Here is a 20,292-nt window from a genome sequence, read left to right on the forward strand (position 1 = left end):
TTTTACCTAGAAACTGGTAGAGACAAGAAGGGGTTTGGAATCAAATGGAAAGGAAACCACTCAGTGGTGACTGAATTACTAATTCACGAGGTGCCATTTCATAATAAAAATAACAAACACATGCTTAAATAATGCATAACTGATATATAAGTCAGTATAAAATACTGTAATTGTGCTTATTTAATCAAACTCAGACAGACTCTATGCAGTCCTCTGAAGTACACACCTACTGCTTCCACAGGAATTATGAGGGTAAGCAGCAGGCAGATGCGACTTATCAAATGCACTTGATTAACTTTTGCAGCTTGCTGGTCTGGAGCATTTAGATGTGTATTCACCTCAAGGCCAGACCATGCAATGCTTAGAGAAATGGCAAAATACCCAAGAGCTACATCTCACACTCTACAGGGCTCAGTAAGCATTTTAAATGGTAAATTTAATGACAGTACACTTAGAAAAAGACTAAAATGCTTTGGAAGGCTTGCCATGAGAAATTTTCTTCTCTCTAAAAAGAACATGGCAGCATAGCTTTAGTTTGCAAACTTGCACATGAACAACCCACAAGACTTCTGGGACAATGTCCTTTGGACAGACAAGACCAGAGTGTCGAATTTAAAATGAGCACAAACACTTTTTACCAACTGTCTGGTGGTGGGCTGATGATTTCGGCTTGTTTTTTATTTGATTTGTTGAGCCAAAAAACCTCCACAGCAATGTGAGAGAGTGACACAGTTATACATTAAGGTGGTTCTACAACCTACTGAATTACAGCATGTACTTAGTTTTTCACTAGAGTGCATACAGTCCAGTGAAAACGTTCTTTTTCAAGACTGTATTTTCTGGCTGATATAGCAATCAGACAATTTTATTGAATGATGCTGTTCTGCCACAAGTATATAAATAATGTAGAATATTTAATAAAGATTAATAAAGAATAACCTTTTACTTTTTCCAGTTTAATTTCTGATTTATGAGTTACATGTTTATATTATTGAATATTTTTTACCCCCAAAAAGTCAATACGGGCATTACAATGCAAAAATTCAGTATCAGTGTGACTCTATTAAAAGTGGGCACTACTTCAAAACAAAGAAGCTGGCTTAGGGAGTAGATTTTTGGTGCTTTTAATATATGCATTTCATTTTTTATTCAACAATACATTACTTTTTATATTCTCAGGTTTAGAAGAGGCTGAGATAGTAGTTATGACCTAATTATAAACCTGGGCTCAACTATCCCAGGTTATTTTTTGGGTGCCAGTAGTAATCTTGCATTTGTTAAGGACTCTGTAGCAGTGAAGGAGAATATCAAACGACTGCATTGCATTTTGATAGTAAATCTCTACAGCTACAAAGTTGCACTACAACTGATACTGGCGATCTGCAGTTTCGTGTCATTTTATTGCCTATAACAAAAAAAAAAAACCTTGCCCCTCAGAAGGCTAGTTACTGCTTGATTTTTCCAAGTCGGACTGAGGCAAAAAGTCTGTGGGGAAACTGGGGCAAAAAAATAAAGACATGGCCACAGAATCACAGTGCGGGATGCTACAGACACAAACACTATTGCCTCATACGTCTATCACGTGCTGAAACCAAGCATTATGCTCATTTGAGTCTAGCTAGCACAGCTACTCCTCCCTTCGTGTGTTGACACACGTAAATGCAGTGATGCAGAAGCTGTGATGTAATAGCATAATGGGTGTTTTCATTCACTGCACTGACTTTATACATTTATTTCAAATAAATGCTAAAATAAAATTATAATTTAGCCAGTGGCGCTGGCAGGTGTTTGTCTTTAAAGGAAACCTACACCCTGACGGTCCGGACAAACAAGGCTCGCGCGCTGCTTGTGTGATGCTGGCTAAAACAATCACAACCCAAAAACAAAACAAGACAGGAAAACAGGAGGAGGAGAGGAAACAGAGGTCATCCTCGGAGCCCTACAAACAACACGAAGTCATATTAAAAATAACACTCTATTAAAGGATGCTGTTCAGTGTGTGTCCCCCTCCCGCCCACCTACCTGAGGTCTTATCCAGCTGTCTGCTGCTACCGCGTCATGAGGAGGGCTCGAGTCGGATCGATCGCGTCCTCCTCCTCTGCGCCTGCGCGTTAACAACGGAAATAAGAAGCGGTTCCCACGCGAGAAACGGGGAGAGATACCGTTCATTGCGGCGACTACAGGGACTGAGCCACCGTAAGGGAGGAAGAAAGGGGTTCATTTTTATTTTTATGTAATTATATTTTTTTTTTGCTGAAAGAAATCGCACGATACTGCTGGCATGTATCTGCTAACAGCTATAGCTTGCCGAGCACATTTGAGGTATGCCAAACATAGTCCACTATGGACTAGTCCACTAAATTGAAGTTGTTTATTACGTATGTGTGACAGATTGGTAAACTACGTTCAACAACTTTAAATTGCTCTCTTCTGCTTCCACGGACACCGGTCCACAACTAAAAATAATTTAAATTGACAAAGTGTCATCTCCTGCTTATTGGCACTTTAAGGATAGCTGAGCTGTTTTGTACGTTTTGGCTGCTTGACAGTTATTCCACGCTTTTATGAACTTCGTTTGAAAGGCTTCCGCTCGCACTGCCATGGCATGAAACTCTACACCAGGGGTGCCCAATCCCGGTCCTCGAGAGCTACCGTCCTGCAGCTTTTAGATGCATCCCTACTCCAACACAGCTGAATCAAATGGTTTGATTACCTCTTCAGCATGCCATCGTGTTTGGCAAAGGCCTGATAACAAGCCATTCATTTGATTCAGCTGTGTTGGAGTAGGGATGCATCTAAAAGCTGCAGGATAGTAGCTCTCGAGGACTGGGATTGGGCAGCCCTGCTCTACACTGATGGATGAAGGAAAAATATCACCGGTTATAACATGGAAATAAGTGTGTCGAGTGTGTCCATGAAGATAGTGCTTACATTAATACCACCTATTCGAGCGGATCGTTTTCTTGACTATGGAGCAACAGAAAATATTGTACGTTTGGGGGGCGGCGGTGGGTATTAAAAGGTCCGGTTTTCTTACAGGGTCTGTAAACATCTGAGAATGACCATCGCTAGTGGGTCAGTGCTGTCTGCCAGACACTGCGCTCAGGCAGGACATGCAAGGAACACACTGAGGTGGGACCTGTCTCCAGATGAGATCAGGACTATGACAGACAGCTTGATTGCCAGAGTAAAGAAGGTCTATGACGACGTTGGATCCCTAAATATAGAAAATGTCTCTGTTGAAAACACCCTGATGACCTTGGCTAATGCTAAGATGGATTATGCATGTAAGTCTACTGGTGTATTCTGGTTTACAATTCCATGAAACCAACAAACCCAACAATGTTTGAATCCCACTAATGAGTATACACAAGTTAACTATATGTTAATAACATCAGTAAGCTATACTAGGACAATGGAGAGCATGTTTCCTGATCCCTTCACTTTCAACTGAGTCAGTCAGTGTGGATCCATCTTTACAGGGAAAATGATCCCAGACAAGTACACACACACACACACACACACACACACACACACATATATATATAAAAATAAATAATTTAACATGCAAAGTACTGCACATTACATGGACTCTGTATCAGGGTATTGGCAGGTAAAATGCATCGGGTATCGGTGATATCACAGGGAGTTATGCTGCACATGTGAAGATTCTTTACTTCTTGCAGCAATTTCTTTGCTTACATTACTCCTAGCACTGTCTGCAGCATAAGAGTAGCATCACACCTGAGCAGACTGTGGTGTGGAGTCAAGTTGTGTCTTCCTGTTACACTTCCTGAACTAATTAGTGACATTTCCTATCCAAGGCCTGATGAGTTTATATAATGGCGAGGCATCCATCCATCCATCCATCCATAGCTCACATGAATGATTACTGCTCCCACAGTATTCAAAGTTACATGCAATGGTCAGCTAATAGAGCTTCACCCAATTTGTGCTCAAAGTCAAGGTCACGTTTGTGGGTTTACAGGCAGTAACATGCAAACTGTGATTGATCATGAACCTGATGAGCTACTACGTCACTCTGGCATGTATATGTGTTTACACATTTTTTTAAAAATTAATTGATATTGGAATATTTTACGCCCTTAAAGTATGTACCATTATCAGAAATCTAATTTAGGTATTCTCTTCTATTTTTTGTCTTCATTAGGAAGGAGTACAAAGGCTTTTAGCTGAATAGAAACCAACCTATTCATGGATTTGAATTCTTGCATAAAATGTTGTTCTTGTTGTTGTTTTTTATTGTTCTATTATTTTTGTAACGTTCACCGTTGCTTTTTTTTTTTTTTTTTGCTTTGCTCCCTTAGCATCACACCACGTTCTCGCCTTCCCTCAGTATGTTTGTCCTTCTAAGGAGCTGCGATCAGCAAGCACCGAAGCTGACAAGAGACTGTCTGAGTTGGACGTGGAGATAAACATGCGGGAAGATGTGTTCAAACGAATCACTGCCTTGCAGGTACGACTCGAGCCACATTCACTTCAAGTAAAGTGAGGACTTTTGTAAAAACTGATAACTTTATGAGGCCACACAGATAATGACGTGTTAAAGCAGTCTTAATCATAAGGCTAGTGTGTGAGGATTGGCTGCATTTAAGAAAATCTTAAACTTTTTTCACACTTCATGTCAGCCAGAGGCCAACAGATCATAGAGGCGCAAGGACTACTGGTTCTTAATAGCCTGGAAATGAAATGTAATCTCATCTGATCAGTGGCAGCCAGTGCCATATGTTATTTCATGCTGTGCTGGCTCCCTGGCATGCAATATATAAATAGGTGAATAAATTTAGCAGAATGCCTGCTATTCTACCTGTATGAGAAGATGTTTAGTGTTATGATTGTGTTTTGGTAGAATAAACAGAAAGACAACCTTTCAGCTGAGGAAAAAAGATTCCTGGACAGACTTGTTACACTGGGCCAGAGGAAAGGATTGCACCTGTCTAAAGATATACAAGAGGTAATGTAATGTGTGATCTGATTATTAATATGGAAGTCGTTTGTTAAAGTTACAGGTTAAAAGAGTTTAGAGATTAATTCCAGTGTTTCATAATTGAAACGAAGAAGTAAGCAAATAGAATCACATAGAAAGTGCCTGTAAATCTTTGCTTATCTTATTAGATAGTAAAAAATTAAAATCTCTGTGATGTCTTTTGCTCTGTGTTCTCTCTCCTAAGGAAATAAAAAGAACTTCCAAGCTCATCAGTGAACTCTCCATCGAGTTTAACAAGAATCTGAACGAGGAGAGCAAATTTCTTATTTTCTCTGAGCACGAATTAGGTGTGTTTGATACGTGAAACTCATGAAACGCTGCCTTGAGAGCCACGCTTTAACCGTATTCACTGATTCTCTTGTGCCATACTTGCTCAGGTGGGCTAGCTGCCACTTTTCTAAGTGGACTGGATAAGACGGCTGAAGGACGGTATAAAGTGACCCTGGAATATCCCCATTACTATCCACTGATGAAGAGGTGCCATAATCCTGAAACAAGGAGAAAGATGGAAATGGCTTTTAACAGCAGGTGTAAAGAGGTAAACCGCAGGCTGATGATTAATATTTATACCCTGTAACGCCAAGCGGATCATATTTGATATATTAGTTTCTAAGACCTCTAACCATCTGATTCTTTGGCCACTTATAGGTTTTTGTTTGATTAGGATAAGCATACTATGAGCAATAATGCTCATATACCAAAAATGATACAAACTCTTTCTTTTTTTTTCGTTTTCTGAAGGTTCAATAAACACTCCAGTTTAAAATAAATAAATAACTACAAGTCATGTTGATGTTGGACAGCTATGGATCCATACACATGTGCAGGTGAAATGAGAAAATGTGTGATATAAAAAGCTGCGGACAACAGGCCCTGGTGTTGTTGTGGTAGCTACTCAAGCCACATTGGGAAGCTTTTTCCTTTAATTTGTCACCTGCTCGTATGTCTAAATGACATACAAGGATACAATCAGCGATTGCTGTCACTTTAGCACATTAATGAAACAAGCAATGTTGCATATCCCATGTCTTTAGTGGGCTGAAGTTGCAGCCCAGAGAACCTGCTCAGTGAAACCACATATTACTGCTGGTTACCAAATGTGTCACAGAATCTACTCAGGCTGGAAACCCTAAACATTATCATTCATTTTAATAAGCCTAAATGATTTCACTGATCCGCGTCTCTCGTTTTTTCCCCCCCAGGTAAACACGGCAATCTTAGAAGAGTTGATACAGCTGCGGGCGAAGGTTGCACGCTTACTTGGTTACGGTAGCCATGCTGAGTATGTGCTGGAGATTAACATGGCTAAAAATGCAAGCAACGTGTCTGACTTTCTGGGTATGGTCTCTTTGACATCTGACCTCGCTGGCACACACATCCACATGGAAACATTCCCTGTCATTTAAGATGAGCTCTCCCGCCTCCTGATAACTGCCTTAAAGTAGGAAAAGAAACTCAATAGGACAGATGAATGGCTGTGCAGCTCCACACGCAGTCACATAACATGCAAGGTGAAATGTAATCAGTTACTAATGACAAATTACACAACATCAGCTTTTTATAATTAGTAGTATAATCATCGGCTGTAATCAGGTTGAACAACTAAAAGCATGTCTTTAATCGCAAAAACCAGAGCCCACAAAAGGACCACAAGAAGCACTAAAATTCCAATCCAACAAAGGAAAAAGACAAGACTGTATACACGCACAGAGAGATGCTCAGTAAGAAGAAATCATAGAATAGGAACAAAAGCAAAAGGTTAAAGTACACGAGGCACAAGGAAAAGTTTTTCCCACAGTAAAAACAGGAAGTGTAAATTAGAAAGACAAGGGAACTAACTAAAGAGACAAAGACAAGGAAGCAGTGGGATACTACAGAAAGAAGAAGAATAGAAACATAAGAAATGACATAAATAGAATCAAAACAGGAACCAAAACTCAAAAAAATATCACACAGGAACCCAGAGCTGCAGAAATAGTTTTCAATGCAAACAACAAATTTTGAATATTCAGCATCTGCAGATTTGAAACAGATTTCCTCTACAAAAATGCTCAACTTTCATCTTCTTTTTTTGAGTGTGCAAAGGGAGTTAGTTTGATTTGGGCTTTAAAAAGTAGACAGCAAAAGGTTCAAAGAAATTGCATGCTTCACATTACAACTAAGGAGGTTTTCTTTTTCTGCCTTTATAGACAAGTTCCATGAAGCACTGAAGCCCGTGGGAATCAAAGAGAGGAAATACATTCTTGCGCTGAAGAAGAGGGAGTGCCTGATGAAGGGCTACCAGTTTGATGAGAAGATTAATGCCTGGGACTTGCCCTACTACATGAATCAAGTGGAGCAGCGCAAGTTTGCTGTGGACAAGGACAAACTGATCGAGTATTTCCCTCTTGATGTGGTGACAGAAGGGCTGTTTGGTATCTACCAGGAGCTGCTGGGTCTCACATTCACAGAGGTGGAACAGGCTGACGTGTGGCATGAAAATGTCAAGCTGTACTCAGCCCTGGACACTGAAACGGGGGAGGAGATTGGTCAGTTCTACCTGGATCTGCATCCAAGGTAGATTATGTGTCATTTTTTTCAGAGACAAGACAAGATCCTGTGTTTGATGTTTTTATGAAGTGTGAGCTCACTAACATTGACCAGAGCTCTTGATCTGTGTGATAGACTTCAGCCTGACTGTGACATTTCACCAGGGAAGGAAAATATGGCCACGCAGGTTGCTTTGGGCTCCAGCCTGGCTGCGGAGGCCCTGATGGAAAGCGCAGGCTACCGGTTGCAGCCATGGTGGCAAACTTCACCAAGCCCAGGAAAGATTGTCCTTCTCTCCTCCAACACCATGAAGTGGAGACCTATTTTCATGAGTTTGGTCATGTCATGCACGAAATCTGCTCAAATGTAAGTTGCTATATTCAGTCAGGAAGTTAGTGATATTTGTATACTGTGTGCTAATGAATAAGAATGAGTTTTTCTGTGTATGTGTCAGACCGCTTTTTCAGAATTCAGCGGAACAATGGTGGAGACAGACTTTGTGGAGGTGCCGTCTCAAATGCTTGAGAACTGGGTTTGGGAAAAGGAGCCTCTGAGAAGAATGTCCCGTCACTACAAAGATGGCACCCCCATCCCAGACGAGCTGCTCGACAAACTGCTTGCCTCCAGAGTTGCTAACACTGGTCAGACACTCAAACTTTGCACAAAGAAAGTCTGTGTAACATTTATGTGTAAGTGAAGAGCCTCTGTTGATGTGTTCACTTCAGGGCTTATGAACCTACGTCAGGTAGTCCTTAGTAAGGTGGACCAGTCGCTTCACATCAGCCCACGTGCAGACACTGCGGAGGTGTTTGCAAAGCACTGCCAGGACATCCTGGGTATTCCTGCTACACCAGGTCAGCTTTAGCTTCAGCTATTTAGAATATATTTGAGAAATTATTGCATTAAGCTTTCTATCAGTGATGAGGATTTACATTTTATAATAAACAGTCCACTGTGGGCATTAGCAGTTTGTATTCAGTTTTTTGTATGAAGCACATAGACAATATCATTTTTCTTTTTTGGAGTTTGTATTAGTGATTTGTAACAAAGATCTGCTCTCTGCAGGAACCAACATGACAGCCAGTTTTAGCCACTTAGCTGGTGGATATGATGGTCAGTACTATAGCTATCTATGGAGCGAAGTCTACTCCATGGACATTTTCTTCAGTCGTTTTAAAAAGGAAGGCATTATGAATCCAAAGGTTGGTTTTCTGGATGAACATTTAACTCTAATGATGTGTCTTATTTTCCTTGAAACTGTCTTTATATGTGCATTTATGCCCTAAACACAGGTTGGAAAAGAGTACAGAAGAGTGATACTGGAAGCTGGGGGCTCTGTGGATGGGATGGACATGGTGAAAACCTTCCTCGGACGTGCGCCGTGTCAGGATGCTTTTTTCCAATGCAAAGGACTGGTTAACTCACAAGAAGCATCAATGTAAACTGATGTTCTCTTTAACTGTTTTTGTCATTATTATATTATATCTGGATGCAGGTACATTTCAGTTGAGAAATGGGGTATTATTACTATCTTCAGGATTTCACGCTAGAGTTCTGTCTGCCTTTGTTTAAATGTACAGTAGATCACGACAGGACCTCGTCATGACATGTTCAGTGTATTTTACAGCCTTTTTAATTCGTCCTGGTGTTACTAAAACAATAAACCAGGGATGTCAAACTCATTTTATTTCAAGGGCCACATACAACTTCATTTGATCTTAAGGGAGACAGACCAGTGAAACTTTCTGTCAGGGTAAAGAAGTTTAACTACACATTAAATCCATCAGATATCTTCATATATGAACAAGAAGTGCAGTTTATCTACATGATAAAAGAATTGTGCCGTAGGAAATAAAAGGCATCTGCCAGCACAATTCTTTGGGCTTAAATGGTAAGAAATGTATAAATTTACAGAAAAGGTTCTGGTTGCTCATTGCCAAGACTGTCCTGTAATTATAAGGCAGAAAGCTTTTGTTAGTTCAGAGAAAATTATCTGTTTCTCTTTATTTTGTCTTACTATGAACCCATTGAAAAAAAACATTTCTATTGTAGATACTGAAAAATGGGAACTATTTTTTGTCATTTAAATGTTTTTCTTTTACATAATTACTTTGGTGTTGTATGGATGACCATGGTGGAGTTATTTATAAGTAGGAATTGCTGTAGAACTCATGTCCATAATTTAAGCCCCCCTTCACATTTTCCAAAGCCGTCCAGTGGGCAGAGTTGGAGTCCTTCCAACGATTCTGGCCCCTGGGCCTTATGTTTGACACTCGTGCAATTAAGAATGGACATTTCTTTATATTAAAGAATATGAATAATCTGGTTTCCACAATAGTTCTTTTTGGAAACATACATTGTCATCATTAATTTCATTACTTATGCCATCACTTAAGCTGTGACATGTCAGAATTTCCTTCAATGCAGTGATCAGATACTATGTCAGTGGTACAAAAATACTAACAGCAGGCTTTAGTTACAGGTATCCAAGCATAGAAGCTAACATACCCTTACTAGATTCACAATATAGTTAAAATCCTCTTTTCAACTGTTTCTTTCTGCTGCGTCATAATATTACATTTATCGGCTACCTACTCTTGGTGGCCTGACAATTTCATTAAGTCGTTTAGAGGGTTGACACTAGAAGTTAGACTGTTCAAGCCTTTTACATTGAACACACCTGTTTTTAAGTTTCAAACATTATGGGGGAAATTCTACGCTTGAAAGGCACTTGGCTATTTTAATGGATATATCTTTGGCTATCTTTAAATCTCCATTAAAAATAATTAGAAAAAAGGCCAATATTATTCTATTTAATTTAAATTTCCAGTGAAATGCAAAAAACTTCTACTTACGCCAGAGGGCGCCACGACATAACAAGAACGACGAAGGCTGCTGCAAACCGTACAAACACCTTTTTTTGTACGTTATATGTAAATGGGTTAATAAAATACCTTGTCGGTCTGGTTTGTATACGTGTTTGCAGTCTGTGTGAATATCCTGTAGCCTATTTGAAAGGGAAAACAGTGTCAATAAGTCAATGCACAGAGGAAGATAAGCGGAATCACTAGTAGTGTCTGGGTGAGATAGTGAAAGCGTCGTCCACGGGGCTCGGTGAGGCTGGAAAGGCGACTACTGGTGGACAGCTTTCTCCATGTACCCGCGGAGGTCACAGAGAAGAAACTCGCCACTTCGTGCTGTTCCCCACAGCCTCAATGTAGCTTCGTTCCAGTCTGTAGAGCTGCGCCTATTGTAAATGAGCAAAGACCTGGAAATTATGAGCGAAAACATCTGGGTGCGGCACACTTTAGAGGAAAAGGTTTCGCTGTGCCGGAGGTGGTTCGCAGTTTTGCCTTTTGTATTTCCTTGCTGAATGTAGTGGACATTTTGGATTTTTTTTAATGTTGTGTCATTAATTTGCATCAGTTAAGGACCATTTTTGCTCTTGTCTTCGTCGTCGGTCAGTCTGGCAGTGCCACAAGGCAATATTTTTATGTCTCAAAACAACTGAGAGGGACAACGTTAAACTTGAGGGCGGCTCGCTGAGGAGAATGTACGCACTGGGCCAGCTTCGAGTTGCTCTCTAAGTAAGGCAATATTAGCTAGCTGCTAACACTAGCCAGACCCAATTGAACTGTCGTGAAGCAAACCAGTGAAACCAGCTAATGCCCACTTCTCAAGGTGTTTGTTGGGTAGTATCAGCCTGCACATAAGCTGGATATCATTAAATGAGACGCTGACCCGACAGTAACTCAGGTAAGTGTCTTTGTTTGCGCAAGTTACTGCTTCTCTGCGGGGCCCCACACAGCATGCTAACGCTAGCTCTAGCGTTGTATCGCTGAGGTCCCATTCTCAGGTTGTCCCACTTGAAGTCTCGCATTAATGCGGTTGATTTTAAATGTGGAACTATACGATAATGTATTGTCTCAGTGCTTGCAGTTTAGTAATGGCTGTGAGAGCATTGTTGGTTTAAAACAACAGGTTTTGGACTGTATTAACAGACTTGAGCAGCTGTGTTTTCGGAAGGTTTCGCATCATATGCTTTTGCCCCTTTGCGATGTAGCTCGCTTGGCACTAATTTATTCGCTTTAGAAAGCGGTGTAGTACATTTCAAGCTGTCAGTCTATAAGTGTTGATACTATTCATAAAACCAGCCATTAATAACTGCACCGCAATAGCAACACTCGCATCTTTTGTTGCGCCTATACCGTATAGGACGGATTAGCGCGCCATACTTATCAACATATTGGCGTTTTCATTTTCTCGCCGCTTCATTAATCAGATTAGTGTCCTCACTTAACTCCACTGTAATTTAATCCCGTCAAGATCCGGGATAAATTCAGGACTACTCTGAGGAATTTCAGCAGGTCTGTCCTAGCCTGTCGACTTGCTGTTAGTGTTCGTCATTCACCGCTCTGGGAAATGGTGTCAGGAGATGCAATCAGGTTGAGTCTCAGGGCACCATGAAGGCAACGCTCAGGTAGACAAGCAATAAGACCGGGATCGAGTGTCGTTAGTAAAATGCCCTAGATTAAATCCGCAACTTCTCACTGGAACGTAATTGACTATAAAGTACAGTTTAGAGGTGAATCGGAGATATTTATGCATCTGTGTAGATTATCTTAGATTTCACAACATAACTTTACAAACTTACTGAACCAGGTGGAGTGTTGTCAGAGATAATATTTAGTAGTAAGTTGAGATACTAACTATGGATGTCATGATAACAGATTTTTACTTAATGAAAAGTATTATTTAAACTCAAAATTCACGTGCGTGGAGGTGTCAAAGGCTACTGCAACCATAACTGTGCGAATACATACACAATTGCGGTACAATTACACGTTCATTTTCAATACTATACGTCCATTTCGGGCACAGTGTTTTGCAATTGAATTTTTCAATCTCACAGGTGGTGTCAGTGGCTGGCACATGAATGTCTTCCAGGATGATTTAAAACTGAACCGTTGAATTAGGTATTTAGAGCTGTCAGTCAAGCAAACAGAAACCTTATCAGATCGGTCTTTAAAGGCTCTCCCAGCTGTAATAAAATGTAAACAAAGACTAGGCTCCATCTTCCCCTGCTTGTCAATGCTATGGGCCCTTTATCTACCAGCTGATATTCAGCTGTTTGGAGAAGATTATTCAGGTATTGGTAATGAAACTGACTCAAAGTATATATAGTGTAAGCAGAGAATTGCCAGAATTTTGGATGTTTTCCCAAAGGTGTTTGTGTACACTAATTTTGTATTCTTGTAGATACAGTTCCACTCATTGGGAGAAGCTGTGTATTGAGTATTTTGTATATCACTAACAGAAGTGTGTATAGTATTCTTACAGTACACTGGTTTCATGGAGGTATTGAAGGCCTGTCATGGCATTTTGGTTATCAAGTTCCTCATGTGATCATTTACAACAGACCTTATCTAGAACTGAAGATAAGGTTCACTGTAACAAAGGCTCTTTCCTTTACTGTTCTTTTCTCGCACTGGTGTCAAAGAAGTGTTGTTCCACTTGCCTGAAAGTTTGTTGTGTCAGTCGGAGACAAGACGCTGCCAAAAGCAGTAAAACTGTGTTTCTTATCTTATGGGTATATCATGTTAAAAGCTTTTCTTAAACAATGAGTGATCCTGCTAAACTCACAGTCAGCGGTATATCTACTGATGGAAAAGTGGGTGTACAGGCTTATCTATTTTTGTTTACATCTGGTGTTGGCTGTTAAACAAGTACGTAACATGGTGCTTTTCATTGTCACTGGATCTTAACGGGTGTCTTTTCTGATGACGCTTTATACCACGTAGGAAACCTTTTTTTTTTTTTTTTTTCTTCTTCCCCCTCCTTAATCTTCTGCTTCTGTGACCATACAAGTGCTTGTTTCCTCATCAGTGTGTCTAGCCTTGATCTGACTCGTATCCTTATTTCTACCTTTGTTGTTAGTAGGTAACATGTAGTGTGCTAGTCCAAAGAGCACATGTTCGGTGACTAACTGCGCATGTGATGTTGTTGACGAGTTGGTGGCTGACCAACGACTGAGACACCCTGTGAGAAGTGTTTACCACGTTAGGAAATTAGCTGATCCTTGCTGTGACAGACTTTCCTGTGTGAATGTGGTAGAATTTATGTTGTGTCTCTAATAAATTGCTCCTGGCAGGTGACTGAGTCATCATGTTAGAAATGTAGAGTATTGTTGGTAGAGTTGAGGGGAAATAACTTTCCTTAATCTAAACTGTGTTTGTAGTGGTTACCCGAGAAGTGTTTTCACATTCCTCATCATTCATTTACATGCAGACTATATTGATTGATTCAGTGCTCTTGTACTTGTCCCATGTCTTCAGGCGTTTTGTGAAATAACAGAATGCAGGGAATACTTTGTCAGCATGTACAAGGATTTCTCCAGTGTATTAAAAGTCCACTTGACCATTTTTAGACATAGAAAAGTTAGTAAAGAACTTGTCTAAAATTTGACTTAATGTTTTACCTGTTCAGCTCATAAACAGGCCCGACAATTTGTAAAAGAGGTTAAATATGAAGTGCTCGCCTTGTGGTATAGAGACATCTTACCTTGAATGCGGAAATTAGAAATGAGTGTTTGTCTCTCTCCGCCTCGCACTTCTGTCCTCCTGTGAGTAAAACTACACACACTCTTAGCAGCCTGTAGGTTTTGTGGTGGAAACCCTAATGTGGGAATCAGTGGCATCATTGCAGAGATGTGTTGAAAACAGTGTTAGAAACCAGTTAAGTTTTGGGATTGTAATATTAGATCAATATGTATATATTTTTAAACTAGTTGATGCAATTTATGTAGAAGTTGTTGTTAGGTTGGATGAAAAAGCTGAAGGAAAAAACGGGTAATGCTTACAACCTAAAATGACGAAAAAAGTAAATGTTAGACTTTAATTGTGATACTTTGGCAATTTAAGCTTGCTGATTTAAAAACGAAGACAAGGACACTGACAGATGGATAAATTAGTATAAATTGGTGGTTTCAGATCCACCAATCACATGATGAAATTCAAATGACTAATGACCCATCAGTTGTCAATTGTTTCCACCTGTGTCAGCTAAGCAGCAGTTGAAGTTGCTATGCTGATGGGCTTCTGTGTGACTAACTGTAACCAGCTGTGAAAATTTCTCTAATATGGGCTGTGTACACCACTTGCAAAATTGCTAATACACTCCAAAGCATAACTGTTATTGATCTAGACTAAAACTCATAGCACCCCAAGAAGTTGCTATACAGATGTGTTTTTTTTTTTCTTTGTGTGTGTGTGTCTATGTATGTGTGTGTTCCTGGTGTTTAAACATGTAGTCACTTGAGCAGGATGGAGGTAGTTTCTGTGTCTTCTTCAGAAATCCTTGAGAAAGTTCTAATTGATCTCTGTGGGGTAGTTACATGGCTCTTCTCTCACTAAAATGCATACAAATGAAAAAAGTGTAAGCCTGCTGGCTTTAGAAAATAAGTTGTTGAAAGAAGACAAAGTTCCTAGTCGTGGATGATAAGATGATAATTGTAAAGTCAGGTCAGAGAGAAAGTTTTTTGATTTTTCTGCTTCACACTCTCTTGCTTGAAACATTTTGCTTATAAAAATTAAGTAATTTATTTATTTTTTCATTTCAGTTAATGTTTCAGAAATGGTAACAGTGCAGAAGAGTTGATAGCACACATTAGGGCTGTGCGATATGACCAAAATCTCATATCCCGATATAAGAATTCTATCGTCCAGATAACGATATAAATCACAAAAGTGTAACATTTTCTGTAAATTTTGTGAATCTCGGGCAGCTCGTTTTGCGGGACGTGTTTCCAGCTGCGCGTCATGTAGCTGGTGTCGAGTGTTTTAACTGATGCATGAAACTATACATTTTTAGACAGAAGTTGTAAAGGCCGCCGTTTTCTTTGAGTATTTATTACACAGCGCGCTGCGGGGAAAAGCCTGTTCTAACGTTTGAGTCTAAGGTTTATTTTTTAGCATCTGGCGGCTCTTTTTTTTAATTCTCATCCGTAAATAATCTGCTCTTTCACGTGATTCAGTTTATTTTGAAAAGTCTCAACAGGATCTTGAGCTTTATTGTGAAAGGTTTATGTGGAACATAAACAAGCGGACACGCGATGGTTTTACCATCGTTGTTGCTAACCACAACGCATGAAAACAGGCGCTTGTCCGTCTGTAGTGTGGTTATATTAAATATAAGAGAAAGAGAGAACTTTAAGAAATTAATATAGCCACTACAGTGACCATCAAAACGATGAAAAAATATTGCCGTAAACAGTTTATTTTGCGACATCACGAAACAAACGATAGCGTAAAATGAAACAATAGACGTTTTTATATCGTCATTCGATATATATCGTTATATCGAACAGCCCTAGTACACATCACGAGCTGGTTGTCTTGGTGTATTAAAAAAATGTTTTCATGGTAAGTGGTGCGAGGCTAGTTGTGTTCCATCCTTTTAAGAACTTTTATGTTTTTGTAACATAGCGGGGCCTTTACTTTGCAGCAATCCCAATAAGGCCAGTTAAAACATGATGATCACAACATAGTAGTGATAAACTTAATTCCAGTAATTTGTTGAAATTGTTGTTGGTATCAACCGCTGTTTTGTTTTGCTATTGCATTATCCAGAGGCACCTTCACTGTTATGGCTTATAGAAGTGTTTTCACTTCCATGTGGAAGCTGAAGTTAAAGCTATAGGAGTCCTACAGCCAGAGTGTTAAATGTCATCTGTGTGTTTATTTTGCTTTAGACGTGACTGACAGGGAGACGAACCGCTTTCTATTTTTCATGTGGGTCACATATGTATGTGTTTTGTTTTGGTTTAGATTTTTTGTTTTATGACCATCAGCCTTTGGGCCTTTGCAGTTTTCCAGGATAACTGTGAATCCCTGAAAAGACCAGTGTTTTGTTGTGGTTTTTTATTCTGCCAAGAAATGCAAGAAAAGCACGCGAAAGCTTGTACCAAAGTGGGACAAAAATGGTTGATTTGATTGAAAGCACGGACCACATGTTTGAGGTTAGAAGTGCAGTCACGTAACAATGCAAGATCATGGGATTCGTGCTACCGTATGTGAGCCAGTTGTGGTTAAACTGTTATCATACTTGTGCAGAATTAGAGGATGACAGTGAAAGAGACTATAGCTGCAGATGTTTCTTTTTCAAACATGGTAGAGGATGATTTTTATGGGGATGTGCATGTCTGTGCTGATGATTGCATGGGATTAATTGGAGGGAGTGTTATCTGTGACATGCTCTTCATACAGTAACTGAAGCAGCTAATTTGATGTGGAACAGGCTATATTAAGACTAGGGATGTCCCAAGCTGATATTTATAATTTATGCCAGCTTTTCAGTCCAACTGACCTAGGTCTAGCTGTATTAAAAAAAACACATGCGCTTCTCTTCAAAATTAACTCTAGAGTGATATAGAATTGGCTAATTTGTTATGATTGCTGTTGAAGATGCATCAAAGCGTTTAAGAAAGAAAGTTTTTTTTCCCCTTTGGGCACCTTATTTTGACATCCTAAGGAAGGATTTTGGGACAGTGGCAACATAGCATATATAGTCTACATTTATGGATTTCTTTTTTTTCTCTCCCCTTGGTCTGATGCCCAGGGGTTGTTAAAAGCTGGCTTAATAAAATGGGAAGTAATGCAATGCCTCTAGACATCAATATTTAATGAATAGCCTATAAAGTAGAATGTAGGCTTCTCATAGAGTGGATGGATGGTCCATAACAAGTTCAGTGAGTCTGTGTATTGACTTGTTATGTGTGAAAAGTGTAAATTTGCATACCATTTGGCATGCTGGTGTGTTGGCTTTAAATACATCTGTGTATTCAGCTTCTCCCCCAGTGATTTCTCTGCTTCTCTGACCCAGTTAGCACAGCGTATTTCTGCCTCATTCAGTCTTTGTGTTAATCGGCACAGGTATGTTTAGTGAAATGCATCTTTAGCCATTGGTACCTAACCATTAAATGCTCCAAGTTGCCCTAAAAATATATGGGGGGGAAATGGCATCAGACTTCTTAGTGGTGTGAAAATGTGACATTCTTTGTAGAGGAACTTGTGTAATGGAAACATTTTGAAAGGGGTTTGTTTATCAAATGGAAAAGAGGAAAGAAAGAGGTTCTTAGAAGTAAGTCCTGCCATGCATGGTCTGTTGTAATAATAGCTACAAATAAGCTTGGTATTATTGCCATAAGCTGCCTTTATAATGTACAGTATAACTGATGTGCAGTAGGCAGAGCAACGCATTGTTTTCAGAATGTCTGCATATGATAAGATCCTTTGCGTTTGGTTGAGGAAGCTGTACGGCTAGTGTCATGCATTAAATATATCTTCCACACAAGACGCTGAAATATTAATGCGCTAGAAAAGTATGATATAAGGATTAACGATTGGTCGATTTCAAGGCACACAAAAGTATTAGACACTATTAAAAATGGTTAATATATACAATTATTTGTGGATAGGAAAGTCAAATGTTGTGTACCCTTTCAAAATAAACTCACTGAGAGTTTTTGTGTGGCTTGATAACCCGATTAGGCTCTTTCCAGCTTGGCACATTCATATTCATGAATGAGTAATGCTGCAATGCATGAAGACAGGAAAAAGAAAGAAATTATACACTTATAGGTTCTCGTGAGTTTTTCTCCAGTAATCCTTACTTGGGGGTAGAATGTGTTTCTTTTGCACACCTCTTTCTCAGCTAATCACGTTGGTTTTGTAACTTTAATTAGGGACTTCTCCCAAGTGACCAATTTAGACTTCTCCAAATTATTCACTGTATGTTGCCAAATAGCTTCCACATATAATCCAAAGTTTTCTCAACATTGAATCGGGATACACTGCAGCTCATTGGGTATACAGCTCATGCAGCTCAAATGACTTAATGTTATCGCTTCTTTTTCCCTAATTAATATTCAGAGTAGTGCATATATTATCACTTATGTTTTTTGTGCCACAGCTGGGTATTAAAGATAAACTAATGTGCACTGTCAGTATTGTAAATAGAATACAGTTTGTCTTGTTTATTAATCATGTAATGGAATGGTAATGATAATACAATAATGACTCACCTGCTTACAAATACTACAGAATTATTGTTTTTGATCCATTTATATCTATATTAACTGCACACATCTGTATTTTAATAATGTACAGTTAACAAATTCTGATATGATGACCTAACTGCTCGGTCTCAGATGAGATATCAATAATGTGAAACTCAGTTTTATTTGTTTGCACAGGCAACGTTTGGAAACGAGAGAAACTGAGTGTATGGGTTCCAGTCACCTCACTGTTTTGTTATTTAAGAACATAGCAGAGGCTGACTTTGATCACTGACCCTAATATACTATAGTCTGCCTACAATGTCATATGTCCAGCTACAATTTTAGTTGTTCTTTTTGCCAGTTAAGCACACACTAATTAACCAGCAGTGCATCCTCAAATCCTTGTGTTCGGTCACAGTGTCATATTTGACAGCAGACTGAGGACCTGCTAAATTTGATTTTGGGTTAGTTCTCCTTAGGCTGATAACAAATTAGACCAGCAGTCAGATCTAATGATATTATTTCCACAGTAAACAAAACAAAAAAGTGTCTCTGTAAATGGGCTCTGGCTGTGTGATTGACTTCCCATGGAACTGCCCTCTGTAAGTCTAATGGGGAAGTGAGACAGTTTGTACTACTGGATACTGTTATAGTGTTTCCTGTAATATCTTGACAAAGCTTTACAGAACATAAATATATAAATGATTTTTCTGAGGAACAGTTTGAGGGTCCACTATTATTTGCAGTATTTTATTTGAATTGAAAAATGTAGGTTAGAGCAGGAAGAGATTAGTGTGAGAAAGTCAAAGCCACCCATTGCTAATCGTTTGCCAAATGTACTCTCGTGATGTATCTCATATTTATTAATCAAACTTAATCGTATGCTCAATAGGACTTCAGGAACTTCAGCATAAAGTTTTAGATCTCAATATATGAACTGATACATTTAAGTATTTCCTCATTTGCAGGTGATTTCCTAAACCCACAGTGGCACCAATGGCAATGTTGCTTTCTGAATGAAAAGTAAAGGGGGATGGAAAAATGCCCAGACACGCCCCCTCGACCCCCCACCCCCCACCCCAGCCAACACCCCCAATTTGAAACTGATGCTTCCTTTGCTTTATTGAAATGTGTGACAGTGGGAACTTTTTTGTTTAGCAGGCTTCAGTATCTCTTATAGATGTAATGAGGATAAAGGCACCCAAAGGGGAAGTGGAGCAGAAACTAATGAGTGTCAGTGCAGTCCAATGTGTTTGCAGCTGATTGGGAGATGCTATGAATAAGTCAAAATCCCCCTCCTTTTCCTCCCTCTTTCCTGCTCTATAGCTCTGTTGTGCTCAATGAAGATAGCGGCGGGATGATCCGATCTTTCTAGCTGGCTCAGTTTGTCTCAGATCAGCTGGCAAGGCTAATACTTTTCCAGCCATGCATATACAACAGTGTTGTGTTCTGACCTGAGAAGCAAGATCATGTTACATTTGTTTTTATTGTTAGTCATACAGGTTTTCCCTAGTTAAAGAAGAGTATTTTCAATGAATCTTACAGTGTGTTATTACCTTAACATGAAAACAGTTGCATCGTTCTTTTATTAAGACTTTAAGATTATTGTGACAAAACATTGTGCAAATGGTTTTTTAAATATTATTTTATCATCTGATCTAAAATTGAGTTGTGTGTTGCTGTCTCTCATATGAGTCCC

At 39.4% G+C, this 20,292-nt stretch overlaps 2 protein-coding genes across 4 annotated transcripts in view; both read left to right on the forward strand.

Annotated features, from left to right (window-relative positions):
• Positions 1-2,281: 2,281 nt before the first annotated feature.
• nln (neurolysin (metallopeptidase M3 family)) lies at positions 2,282-9,824 on the forward strand. The gene is made up of 13 exons (XM_085358473.1): positions 2,282-2,322; positions 3,040-3,287; positions 4,329-4,477; positions 4,871-4,975; positions 5,193-5,295; positions 5,386-5,546; positions 6,211-6,346; positions 7,198-7,564; positions 7,702-7,903; positions 7,992-8,178; positions 8,263-8,391; positions 8,603-8,739; positions 8,830-9,824. The coding sequence occupies exons 1-13, from the start codon at positions 2,282-2,284 to the stop codon at positions 8,977-8,979; spliced, it is 2,115 nt and encodes a 704-aa protein (XP_085214599.1). The 3' UTR covers positions 8,980-9,824.
• Positions 9,825-10,528: 704 nt separating this feature from the next.
• Positions 10,529-20,292, forward strand: part of erbin (erbb2 interacting protein) — a 49,796-nt gene continuing 40,032 nt past the window's right edge. For all 3 annotated transcript variants that reach the window (XM_085359974.1, XM_085359972.1, XM_085359973.1), the window contains exon 1: positions 10,529-11,293. The gene's annotated coding sequence lies outside the window, so the exon portion shown is untranslated. The remainder of the gene's footprint in view (positions 11,294-20,292) is intronic.

Source organism: Diplotaxodon limnothrissa, linkage group LG7 (genome assembly GCF_057381915.1).
Source record: "Diplotaxodon limnothrissa isolate DT_005_m linkage group LG7, D_limnothrissa_male_GT1.1, whole genome shotgun sequence".
NCBI lineage: Eukaryota > Metazoa > Chordata > Actinopteri > Cichliformes > Cichlidae > Diplotaxodon > Diplotaxodon limnothrissa.